The following is a 12,773-nucleotide window of genomic DNA, read 5'->3' as shown; positions in this document are numbered from 1 at the left end:
TACAGGCACATGCCAACATGTCTGGCTAATTTTTGTATTTTTTTAGTAGAGATGGGGTTTCACCATGTTGGCCACACTGGTCTCAAACTCCTGACCTCAAGTGATCCACCTGCCTCAGCTTCCGAAAGTGCTGGGATTACAGGCGTGAGCCACCATGTCTGGCTGATTATGACTTTTTAGATAACAACACCAAAGACATTATCCATGAAAGAAACAGTTGATAAGCTGGACTTCACTAAAGTTTCAAACTTCTGCCCTGCAAACGACAATGTTAAGAGAAGGAGAAGGCTGGGTGCAGTGACTCATAGCTATATAATCCTAACACTTTGGGAGACTAAGGCAGGAAGACCATTTGACGCTAGGAGTTTGAGACCAGCCTGGGCAATGTAGCGATAACTTGTCTCTACAAAAAAAGTTTTAAATATTAGCTGGGCTTAGTGATATCTCTGTGTCTGTTTCCCAGTTTTCAAATGGAGATAATAACAGTACTTACACCTCACAAGCTTCTCGTAAGGACTCCAGGAACTAGTCTGTGTAAGGCATTTATAACAGTGCCACATGTTGTAAATATTCAATCAAAGAAGATACTCTATTCCATTCAATATAAGATGTCACTGATGGCCAGGCATAGCGGTTCATGCCTGTAATCCCAGCACTTTGGGCAGCCAAGGCAAGAGGATCACTTGAGTCCTAGAGTTCCAGGTTACAGTGAACTATGCTTGTGCCACTGCACTCTAGCCTGGGTGACAGAGTGAGACCCTGTCTTTATTTAAAAATGAAAAAAAGGCCGGGCGCTGTGGCTCACGCCTGTAATCCCAGCACTTTGGGAGGCCGAGGCAGGCAGATCACGAGGTCAGGAGATCGAGACCATCCTGGCTAACACGGTGAAACCCCGTCTCTACTAAGAAATACAAAAATTAGCCAGGCGTGGTGGCGGGCGCCTGTAGTCCCAGCTACTCAGGAGGCTGAGGCAGGAGAATGGCGTGAACCCAGGAGGCGGAGCCTGCAGTGAGCCGAGATCACGCCACTGCACTCTAGCCTGGGCGACAGAGCGAGACTCCGTCTCAAAAACAAATAAATAAATAAACAAAAAAATCCCAGCACTTTGGGAAGCCAAGGCAGGAGGGTCACTTGAGTCCAAGAGTTCCAGGTTACAGTGAGCTATGATTGTGCCACTGTACTCCAGCCTGGGTGACAGAGTGAGACCCTGTCTTTATTAAAAAATGAAAAAAGCCAGGCATGGTAGCTTATACCTGTAATCCCAGCACTTTGGGAGGCCAAGACAGGTGGATCATTTGAGGCCAGGAGTTCAGGACCAGCCTGGCCAACATAGTAAAACTCCATCTCTACTAAAAATACAAAACTTAGCTAGGCGTGTTGGTGTGCACCTGTAGACCCACCTACTTGGGAGGCTGAGGGAGGAGAATCGCTTGAACCCAGGAAGCGGAGGTTGCAATGAGCTGAGATCATGCCACTGCACTCCAGCATAGGCAACAGAGCAAGACTCTGTCTTAAAAAAAGAAAAAAAAAATGTAATTGATGACAATAATTACCAATAATTTACATACTACTAAGAAAGGAAAACACAACCAATTATAACTGTAAGATACTATCTCAATCTGTAATCTCAATTGAGATCTCAATTGTAATCTCAATTGTAATCTCAATCTGTAATTATAATTGAGATTACAATTAATCTCAATCTGTAATCTGTAATCTCAATTTCAGAGATGTAAGTGTAACAAAAGTACATCTTAAAATCAGTAAAATACAGTATTATTTTTAGCGCATGGTGTTTACCTGCCACATTTTGATATATGCCTTGTATTTTCATGCCACATGCCTTTGTACTCACTGAAGATTTTTTGTTTGTTTGTTTGTTTGTTTGAGATGGAATCTTGGTCTGTTGCCCAGACTGGAGTGCAGTGGCACAATCTTGGCTCACTGCAACCTCCACCTCCCAGGTTCAAGTGGTTTTCCTGCCTCAGCCTCCTGAGTAGCTGGGATTACAGGCTCCTGCCACCAAGCCCTCCTGATTTTTGTACTTTTAGTAGAGATGGGGTTTCACCATGTTGGCCAGGCTGGTCTCCAACTCCTGACCTCAGGTGATCTGCCCATTTTGACCTCCCGAAGTGCTGGGATTACAGGCGTGAGCCGCGGCGCCTGGCCAAGGGGGTTTTTGTTAGTTTTTTGTTTGTTTTTTTAAAACTGGAATTACTCCCATTCCTCCACCCCTCTTCTGGCAAAATTTTACCCAACCTACAAGGCCCATATTAAAAGACCCATTTTCTGTGAATCTTTCCTAAACCGGTCAGAATGAGTGCCCCCTCCTCATGCTCTCATAATCCTGCATGAACATCTCAGTCACAGTGACCCGTGGCTGGTGGTGTGCACAGTCCCTCCTCTCCTGGACGGGAGTGACCTCTCTTTCGTGGTGCTCTGCACCTAGAGCTTAGCAGGGCCTTCATCAATTCTTCTTCAACTGCATGGAGAACTCAAGCAGGTTTCAGGGAAGAGCCAAGGAGATGGTCCCAAAACTGGGGAATAAGCCCTTTGGGCCTGTGATGGAAAAAGAAGGGAAGTCTGAGGCTGATTTGGGAGTGATCTTTGAGCACGTGAAGAGGCCATGTGATCCAGCGTGACGGGGCTGTTTCCTGCCCTCTGAGGGTGGACTTCTATGTGGCACAGGGGACTCAGCTCGGCCAGAAGGGGGAGTTTCTCCATGTTGAGTGTTTTGGAATGGGTTTCTCGGGTTATTGCCTAAACCTTTTTTTCTGATGGTCATTAGCAGGGTATTAAGTAGTTTAGAGCAAGGGTTTTCAAACTTTAGCTTGAATCAGACTCACATAGAGGGTTTATCAAAACTCAGTCAGGTGCACCTATAATCCCAGCTACTTGGGAGGCTGAGGCAGGAGGATCACTTGAGCCCAGGAGTTTGAGGGTCTACCCCAATGAGCTATGATCATGCTAGCCTGGGGGACAGAGGGAGACCCCATCACTAAAAAAATTGAAAATAAAAATAGGCCGGGTGCAGTGGCTCATGTCTGTAATCCCAGAACTTTGGGAGGCCGAGGTGGGTGGATCACAAGGTCACGAGTTTGAGACCAGCCTGGCCAATATGGTGAAACCCCGTCTCTTCTAAAAATATAAAAATTAGCTGGGCGTGGTGGCACACACCTGCAGTCCCAGCTGCTCAAGAGGCTGAGGCAGGATTGCTTGAACCCAGGAGGCAGAGGTTGCAGTGAGCCGAGATCGCACCACTACACTCCAGCCTGGGCGACAGAGCAAGACTTCGTCTCAAAAAATAATAATAATTATAAATAAAGAAAATTCAGCTTGTTCCTCTCCCCTCCTCTCCTGCTGAGCTTTTTATTCAGTAGTTCTGGGCTGGGGCCAAAGAGTTCGTGTTTCTAGCAGGTTCCCAGGTGATACTGGTGCTACGGTTCTGGGGACGAGTCCTGAAGATAGTTCTGCTTCCTAGAGGCAGGCTGACAGACACACGACTTTTCCAATTCCATGATGGAATCTTGTTTTGCTGTTTTAGGTGTTTCTAACTGGGGAGGCTATGCCTTGGCCTGCGCGCTCTACATCCTGTACTCATGTGCCGTCCACAGTCAGTACCTGAGGAAAGCAGTCGGACCCTCCAGGGCACCTGGAGATCAGGCCTGGACGCAGGCCCTCCCGTCGGTCATTAAGGTAACAAACCCCAGCCAGTCGCTCGCCTGGAAGCAGCTTTTACCCTGGATGAGCAGCAGGCCTGAGGTCCCAAGCCATAAGCCAAGGGCTGGCACCCTGCTGCCCCTCAAAAGCCAGAGGCAGAGCCAGTCTTGAAGCAGAGGTCTCCTGGATTGGGTGCCCTTTACACTACTCGTAGTCCTGAATCGTATGTCAGGCCTGATCCAAGTGACCATATTCCTTCTAGTTTGACTTTAGGTGAGTTGCTTAGCTTCTCTGAGCCTCATTTTCTTCATCTGTAAAATGGGTGCTGTCAGCATTGTTGAAGGAACCGAATGCTTGAAGTATCACCCATGGTGATACTTCATACTGGTAGTGGTGGGCAGGTGTCCTGTCAGCCTCCTGCAAGGAATACACCACCCAGTGAGGCCACTAAAACCTCCAGAGTGAGTCAATCAGTCATACTAAGGAAAGTGCTAAGGGGGACAGACAAGGTGGGAAGAGAATCCTGTGGGCTGGAGGCTGCAAGGAATAAGCCGGGTAAAAGGAGAGGAATCCCAGTGGGAGGAATGGGGGGAGCAGAGGCTTGGGAGATGAGGGCAGGCTTCGGGATGGTTTGGGGGAGATAGCTCTTGAGGTAGAGAGCAGGAGGTAAGGGGTGAGGCAAAAGTAGAAGAGGGCTTCAGACCCCAGGGCCCATAAGGAGGACGTCCATGAGACCCTGAAGCTGTTTGCACAATTGTTCCTGTACATGTATTTTTCTGGGCAAGACTCTGTGGTTTCATCAGATTCTTCAAGTAGTCTGGGGCCATTAAGAATCCCTGGTCCAACTGGGTGTGGTGACTCGTGTCTCTCAGTACTTTGGGAGGTCAAGGCAGGAGGATCACCTGAGCCCAGAAGTTCAAGAACAGCCTGGACAACATGGTGAGACCTCGTCTCTAGAAAAAAAATTTAAAAATTAGCCGGGCCCGGCGGCATGCACCTGTAGTCCCAGCTACCTGGGAGGCTGAAGTGGGAGCATCGCTTGAGCCCAGGAATCCAAGGCTGCAGTGAACTATGTTCACACCACTGCACTCCAGCCTTGGAGACAGAAGGAGACCCTGTCTCAAAAAAAAAAAAAAAAGAATCCCTGAGAAGGGACAGATCATATTAGCTGGGCCCAAGAACACTGTGACTTTCTCCTGAGGACTCGCCCTGAGAGGCAGCAGCAGGTAGCTTTTGTCTGAGCTCCTCCGACTGCAGAGCCCATGCTCTGAAGTGTGTGCAGTTCTAGGTACGCTCTAGCCCAGTGCAGAGGAAGGCCATCAACGTGTGCCTGTCTAACTTATGTGAACTCACACATGCATATGGGGAAAATGCAAAAGAGAGGTGGCCAGTGCCCAGCACCCAAGCCTGAGCAGCAAGGTGGCAGCGGGACTGGCCCTTCCTTCCTTGGTCCTCAATTTCCATGGCCCTCGTAGAGCAAGCCCCGCCCCTAACACCAATTCCAGGCTCTAACCCGCCTCCTCTGGGGCTCCTCAAAGAGATGGGACCCGCCCCTCCTAGAGGAGAAGCTGGTGGACCAGACTTACGGGACATCCACAGTGCCTCAGTCCCTAACGGGACACCTGCTTGGAGAATCTTCCTGGGTAATTTGGACCTTGGGAAAATGGGGCCAAAGCTCTGACTTTCCATCTAAATCCTGGGTTAGATGTGACTCCACCTGTGAGCAGACAGCAGCCTGAGGGATTAGAGGTGGGTGTCGAAGGTTGTGGAAGAGGGTGTAGAAGGTCGGGGGAGATAGGAAGGCAAATCCAAGGGGCAGGAGGCTCCTGAGCACTAAGCCTGCAGAAGAGCCCGAGATTGGGTGGGCCATTGCTACAAGTCCCCTGCCAGTGGGCAGGCCCGATACCTCCCAACGTCTGCAACCAGACATCTGCATTGCTGCCTCTTTTCTGTCTTTTTTTTTTTTTGAGGCAGAGTTTCACTCTTGTCACCCAGGCTGGAGTACAGTGGCACAATCTCGGCTCACTGCAACCTCCACCCGCCAAGTTCGAGCAATTCTCCTGCCTTAGCCTCTCGAGTAACTGGGATTACAGGTACCCGCCACCATGCCTGGCTAATTTTTTTTATATTTTTAGTAGAGACAGGATTTCACCAAGTTGGCAAGGCTGGTCTTGAACCCCTGACCTCAGGTGATCCACCTGCCTCAGCCTCCCAAAGTGCTGGGATTCCAGGCGTGAGCCACCATGCCCAGGCTCTTTTCTGTCTTTCTTTTCTGTTGTCTTGCACCCTGTCTCTTCCCTTTTTCCTTCTGTCTGTCTCTCCCTCTCTGTTTCTCTGTGTCTTTCTCCTTCCTGCCTCTGGCCTTTTTTTCTCCCCAGCACCTGCCTGGATTGGCGGTGTCATTCCCATTTTACAGACAAGGGAGCTGGGGCTCTGAGAAGCCGGTGGCTTGCCTGAGACCACCCAGCTGAGAGGCAGAGCTGGGATCCGAGTCTAGGTCTCTGTGACTCCATTCTCTGGGCTTTTCCCAATACCGCTCAGAAGTGTCCCAGTTCCTGGTAGTGCCAGGGAAGAGGGATGGGGGAGGGGAAGCTCAGGCAGCTGTGGTGACATTTTCAGAGGGAAATGGTCTGCCCTCGAGGGGCCCAGAGGGCCTTTTGTGCTTTCTTTATACTTCCTGCATCTGAACTGGAAAAAAACACGCATGGGCTGCTTCACACATGATTCCTGATTCACGCAGACACAAAAGAACAAATCCAGCCAAAGAAATCCACACACCCAACATGCAATGGAAACTTTGCCTTCTGCATTTCTACCCAGTCCTTCATAAATCGATTAATAATGTACCACCCTTATAAAGAACATAAAATGGGGATTTTTTTTTTCTTTTTTGAGGCAGAGTCTCGCTCTGTCGCCCAGGCTGGAGTACAGTGGAGCAATCTCGTCTCACTGCAACCTCTGCCTCCCAGCTTTGAGCGATTCTCCGGCCTCAGTCTCCTGAGTAGCTGGGATTACAGGTGCCTGCCACCACACCTGGCTAATTTTTGTATTTTTAGTAGTGACAGGGTTTCACAATGTTGGCCAGGCTGGTCTTGAACTCCTGACTTAAAGTGATCTGCCTCAGCCTCGGCCTCCCAAAGTGCTGGGAATACAGGTGTGAGCCACCGTGCCTGGCCTAAAATGGGGATTTTTAAAAGCAAAAGCACAAACACATGTTTGTTGAGCCCCTCTCCTGGGCCAGGCCCAGGCTTGCTCTAGGGGACAATGAGGAGTCTCCCTGGGTGGGGGACTCAGGGTCCACTGGGGAGACTACACGTGACAGGCAGTTTCAGGAGCCAAGGTGTAATGGGCACAGTAAGCTTCAGTGGGAGGCCAGGCGTGGTGGCTCTCACCTGTATTCCCAGAACTTTGGGAGGCTGAGGCGGGCGGATCACTTGAGGCCAGGAGTTCAAGACCAGCCTGGCCAATATGGTGAAACCCCATCTCTACTGAAAATACAAAAATTAGCCAGGCGTGGTGGCGGGCGCCTGTAGTCCCAGCTATTCGAGAGGCTGAGACATGAGAATCACTTGAACTTGGGAGGCGGAGATTACAGTGAGCCATGATGATGCCACTGCACTCCAGTCTGGATGACAGAGTAAGACTCTGTCTCAAAAAAAAAAAAAAAAAATTTTAAATTTTAAAAAAGCTTCTGTGGGAGCACAGAAAACAGTGCTTAGCTCAGAGAGTTCAGGGAAGGCTGCCTGGAGGAGGTGGCATTGAGCTGTCTTGAGGAGTGAGTAGGATATAAGTAGCCAGGTAAGGAAGGGTGGAAAACGCCTTCTAGGCAGCAGAAACCACATAAGCAAAGGTATGGGGACATGAAGCCATGCAGTGTGCAGGTGAAATAGCTAGAATCTAGAATAGCTAGAGTTCTGCGGGTCACTACGTGGGGGTCCTTGAGTCATCTAGAGATGCTGGGCAGAGCTGTGGCCTGAGCTAGTGGCAAAGCTTGATTGGTTGGGGCAGAGAAATGTCCCACAGCTCTGCTCAGTGAGTTGCATTTGGGGACACGGGTTCTTAGGGATCTGACTGTGAGTGTGGTAGAAGTGGGCACCTTGCCGAGGAGGCCAGGGAAGGTGGACACCACTACCCAGGCACACCTTGCCCACTCTGGCTCTTGGCCCAGGGGAGCCTCAGAGTGAGGGAGAGGCAGTGCCCTTGGGTTGTACTTGAGGGCAAGCATTCCTCAGACGTCATCAAGAGCCAATTGATGACACTTTACAGGGACACTCAGGTGGTATCTGCAAGGGCTGATAAGGAGGGCTTGGAGCTAAGGAGCTGGAGAACTTGGTCTTTCTCAGCTTGGGGGCCAAGATGCTGCCGTTTGGCAGGGAAACAGAGCTCTGGGCAGGGGTGGGTCCCTGGGAGGGACTGAAGGCCTCCAAGGATGAGGCCTTGGGAAGCCCCCTCATGGGGCCGTCTTCCCCTCAGCCTGATGGAGGCCTCAGACAGCAGACAGCCAGGCCGGCTCTGCCTGGATGCTGGTCTGGATTAGGGCCACTCTCTTCTCTGTACGTCTGTAGTTTGTAGACTTCTCTGTTTCCTAGGACCAAGTCCTTTATAAAAACATCTGGCCTGCCTTGGGTGAGTGAAGTGGTGGTTAGGAAGGTCACAGGCCCTGACTGACTGCCTGGTTCAAGTCCTGGCTCCACCCACTTCAGCCTTGAGCAAGTCTCCAACCTCAGCATTCCTCAGTTTCCTCGAGTAGGGTCATAACAGATCTACTTTTTGGGTGATTGGAAGATGAAATGAGTCCCTTTGTGTAAAGCACCTGGCATAGTGTCTGGCATGGATTAGTAGTAAGTGTTCAATAAATGCCAACCATCATTATCATCATCATCCTTTTATCATGACAAGGTCCTTTCTTTACTTCAGTCAGGCTGGGGCAGCTGTCAGGGTGTGATAGTGGCAGCAGGTGGCCTATGCCAAGGAGAGCTCCCACAGCCAGAGCAGAAGGAGGTGAAGGCCAAGACAGAGCTGGGGCCTCCAGATGCCGTATGGCATCACATGGGACTGCCTATCTTTCCCTGTGTGGCCGGGAGGCAGATGGAGCTGTTTCTCCCGCTGCCACACTCCCCAGCCCGGCCCAGGCAGCCAGCTCCCCCCTGCCTATTGCAAGGTGAGACCATGATTATACCAGCCCCATCTTGCTCCACGGGAAGCCTCAGCACCACGTTCCCGCCCGCCTCGTCATTGCCTGTGGCAGAGCCCAGGGCCAAGGGAGTGCCTCATCTCACATCCCAGCCCATCTCATGCCAGCCCTTTACAAGAGATCACAAAGAAGAGGCACTCCCTGGGAGGGGTGAGCCAATGCCAGGAAGCTGATGCCTGGGCAGGAAAGAGGCTAAGGAGACATGGGGCTCATGGTATAAACAAATACCAGGAAAGGTTTCCTGGACTTCCCCCACCTCAACCCAGTACTTGGGGAAGAGGAACACAGCAGCTGGGCCTGTTTTGCATCACTGCCTTGAAGTGGAGGCTGAAGGGGGCTGCCTGAGGGCTCTGGCCAGTCTCCCAGCCCCTCTCTGCTCCATCTCGGCTCCAGGGCAGTTACTGAGCACCCATGGTGAGCATGGATGTGCAATATTCCATCAGCCCAGGGCATAGCAGCCATGTGGGTTGGGGAAACAGAAGAGGACCCTGTTATTCACATGCCCAGTGGTAGGTAGGGAGTGAGGAGCCAAAGAGTGAGAGCTCTTGGAGGAACAAATGATGACTTATTTGTCCCTACTTCAGGGCCTGGCTCAGGGAAGGCACTCAGGAAATGTTGGATGGAGAGATGATTAATGCATGGATGGATGGTAGGAGGGATGGAGGGTTGGAGGGATGGATGGATAATGGATGGATGGATGGAGGGATGAATGGATAATGGATGGATGCATAGTTTGATGGATGGATGGGTGGATGCAGGGATGGATGGATAATGGATGGATGATGGATGGATGTATGGGTGGGTAGATGGGTGGGTGGATGGATGGGTGGATGATGGATGGATAGATGGGTGGGTAGGTGGGTGGATGGAGGGATGGAGGGAGGGATGGATGCATAGATGGATGCATGCATGGATGGATGGATAGATGGGTGAGCAGATGGAAGGATGAATGCTTTGATGGATCGGTGATGCAAAGAGGCAGGAATAGCCTTGGGCCTCATTCTGGGCTCCCATTCTCTTTCAGCACTTTCATTCTCCCTACTATTCTTTATAACTTATTTTTGTTAAAGTATAATTAACATACAATAGTGTGTACACCTTAAGTGTACAGTTGGATGAATTTTTACATAGGTATACACCCTTGCAACCACCACCAAGATTAAGACACAAAACAGTTCCAACTTCCCAGAAGGCACCCCACTTTGAACAGCATCATCACCTCCCATAAATATCCACCCACCATGCTCCCATTGTGACTTAATAGCAAGCACCCGTACACTCAGCCTCTACACACTCAGCATCCGCACACTCAGCAATCCTGGGGCCTCTGTCCCCATCCAAGCCCTGTCTACTCTCCCTCACTTGGGTCCTTCATTCCTCTCCTGCTCTGTTGTCTCAGCCTGGACTGGTGCAGTGGCCTCCGGGCCCCCTGCCCTCCAGCTGCTACCTGGTGATTCTCTTCCACCACTGTTACCACCTCTGCCTCTTAGAAGATGGCATGGTCATTCCGTGATTCTTGGAAATTTGCAGGGAGTAGCTATTGGCCCAGCTGGTCCCTGTGTCTCTTAGAGGCTGGGTGCCAGTCAGCTCCAAACCTGTTGGCTGATCACGTGCACCCTGAGTACCCCACAGCCCTTCCTGGAGGCCAGAAGGATGAGAATGGTGAGGGAAAACAGTGTACTATGAGGAAATGGCCCCAGGAGTCCCAGAAACATTCCCCCATAAAGAGAGGATATGACCAGTGGAGAAGAGAAGCGAGAGGAAAAAGCCCAAACAAAGGGCGGGAAATGCCATTCTGGGTGGGCAGCTCCTGAGAAGGGACTGTTGGACAAAGGACACATGTGAAAGTGGAAATGATTTAGGGCCCCCCTCCCACAGAGGAACATCCTTCTTGGCCCCCAGGGCAGAACAGAAATGTAGGCTCTCAGGCCAGCTGTGAAGAGACAGTTTGCAGTTGACATTTGCCAATGCTTTCTTTATTATTTAGAAAAAGTTATCAGTGAGTGACCCTCCAGGGCTCTCAGCTGGCTCATTTTTATTCTTTCATCACCTCTGATCCTAGTTGCCCCTTGTCTTAGCTCAAGCTGCTATTAAATAAAAAATGCTATAGACTAGGTGGCTTGAACAACAGAAATTTAGTTATCACAGTTCTAGAGGCTGGGAAGTCCAACATCAAGGTGCCAGTAGTTTTGATTCACTGGTGGGGACTCTGTTCCTGGCTTACAGATGGCCGCCTTCTTACTGTGTCTGCATATGGTGGAGAGAGCGAGAGCTCTGGTTTCTCTTTTTCTTATAAGAGCACTTATCCCATCATGAGGCCTCACTCTCATGACCTCATCTCAACCTTATTACCTCCCAAAGACCCCACTTTCAAATTCCAACAATTGAGGATTAGGTTCAGCATACAAAATTTGGGGGTACATATTCAGTCCATAACACCCCTTCTCCAGAAAATGTTCCCTGAGCCATACCAATAAGCTGGGTTGGGTGCCCCTGCTCTGTGCTGTGACATCCTGTACTATGACTACCTGATTACTCATCTAGACTATGAACCCCATGGGGCAGGAACCATGTCACATTCACCACTGTATCCCTGGTTCAGGGCCTGGCACATACACAGCAGGTGTTCAGTAAACCTTTGATCAATGGTGGGATGAATGAGCAAATGCCTGAGCAGGGAGAGAGCCTTGTTATATCTGTCCTAATGTCGTGTTCTAGATTCCTTAGGTTCCTTCCTCTCACCTCTTGCCTTTGTTTGTGGAGGAGGAAGAAGACAGGGAGGAGGAAGAGGCGGAAGAGGAGGAGGAGGAGGGAGAAGAGGAAGGATGTGTTTGACTTGCTTTATGCCTTCACTTAAGACTCACTGTCCTTAGGGGAACTTGAGCTGTTCACTAGGGACAGACACATTAGTGGCTTAGGCAAGTGGTTCTTTGGGACTCTATTTTTGGAAGGAGGGGGATGGAAGAGGATCAAACCACTTTTTTTTTTTTTTTTTTTTTTACCAGCAGGAAAGCAAAGGGAGAAAGCACTAGGCTAAATGCCAGAAGACCTAGCTCTGCCAATAAAATCAGCCTCATTTTGTGAATACTTATTGTGTGCCAAGGACCCTGCTAGGTGCTTTGCTTGCACTTAATCCTCAGAACAACCCTCTAAAGGAGGCAGGATGAGTACTTTTATCATCACCCTCCCCATTTTACAGATAAGCACACTGAGGCACAGAAAAGTTAAAATTCCTGCCAGGAAAGACTCAAGTCAGATCTGTCTGAGCCCCAAACCACTCTGCCTGCTAGGCCCTGGGCTGCGGCTTCAGGATGGGGGCTTGTATTCTCTGTGGCTCTGCTACACCTAGATGCTCCCACTCCCACAGTCACACTGGTCATGTCTAGAAGGCAACAGCAGCAGGATTTGGCACGTGCCCCACATTAGGCTAACAGAGGTCGCAGAAGAAATGGGGGCCTTTGGCACAGAGACCATTGGCAGATAATCCAGGGCTGGGAGGAACTGATTGGCAGGAAGTAGCCTGCACTGCACCTGCAGGAGGAGTGAATCTTCGGGGCTAAGGAAATGCAGGCTAGCCGGGCGCAGTGATGTGCACCTATAGTCCCAGCTAGTCAGGAGGCTGAGACAGAAGAATCACTTGACGCCAGGAGTTCGATACCAGTCTGGGCAACATAGCAAGACTCCATCTCTAAAAATGGACAAACTAAGAAACCGTATGTTTCCATTAAAGCATATTTAGTTACATAACAGTAACTACCAAAAGAAGCAGCCCAAACTATTCCCCTGATTGCTTCTGGGGAGTGGATTTGGGGGCCAATGAGCTATGATGGAGGACACTGTTATTTTTCATGACTTTTCCAATGGTATTAATATTTTAAACCAAAATTTTACTTTTTAAAAAAGCAAGTATGTCAAGGCA

The 12,773-nt window shown here is 50.0% G+C and overlaps 1 protein-coding gene across 7 annotated transcripts in view; it reads left to right on the top strand.

Moving 5' to 3' along the window:
• DGLUCY (D-glutamate cyclase) overlaps positions 1–12,773 on the top strand; it is a 162,575-nt gene that overhangs the window by 149,048 nt on the left and 754 nt on the right. For 6 of the 7 annotated variants that reach the window (XM_050799063.1, XM_050799069.1, XM_050799066.1 and 3 more), the window contains one exon: positions 3,545–3,696. In XM_050799063.1, coding sequence (XP_050655020.1) covers positions 3,545–3,696 — 152 coding nt within the window. Of the gene's footprint in view, positions 1–3,544; positions 3,697–12,773 lie in introns of those variants that run through there. The other variant, XM_050799065.1, reaches the window with a different exon arrangement.

The sequence above is a fragment of the Macaca thibetana genome, chromosome 7 (genome assembly GCF_024542745.1).
Source record: "Macaca thibetana thibetana isolate TM-01 chromosome 7, ASM2454274v1, whole genome shotgun sequence".
NCBI lineage: Eukaryota > Metazoa > Chordata > Mammalia > Primates > Cercopithecidae > Macaca > Macaca thibetana.
The sequence above is the reverse complement of the archived record's forward strand: the minus strand, read 5'-3'. Positions and strand labels throughout refer to the sequence as shown.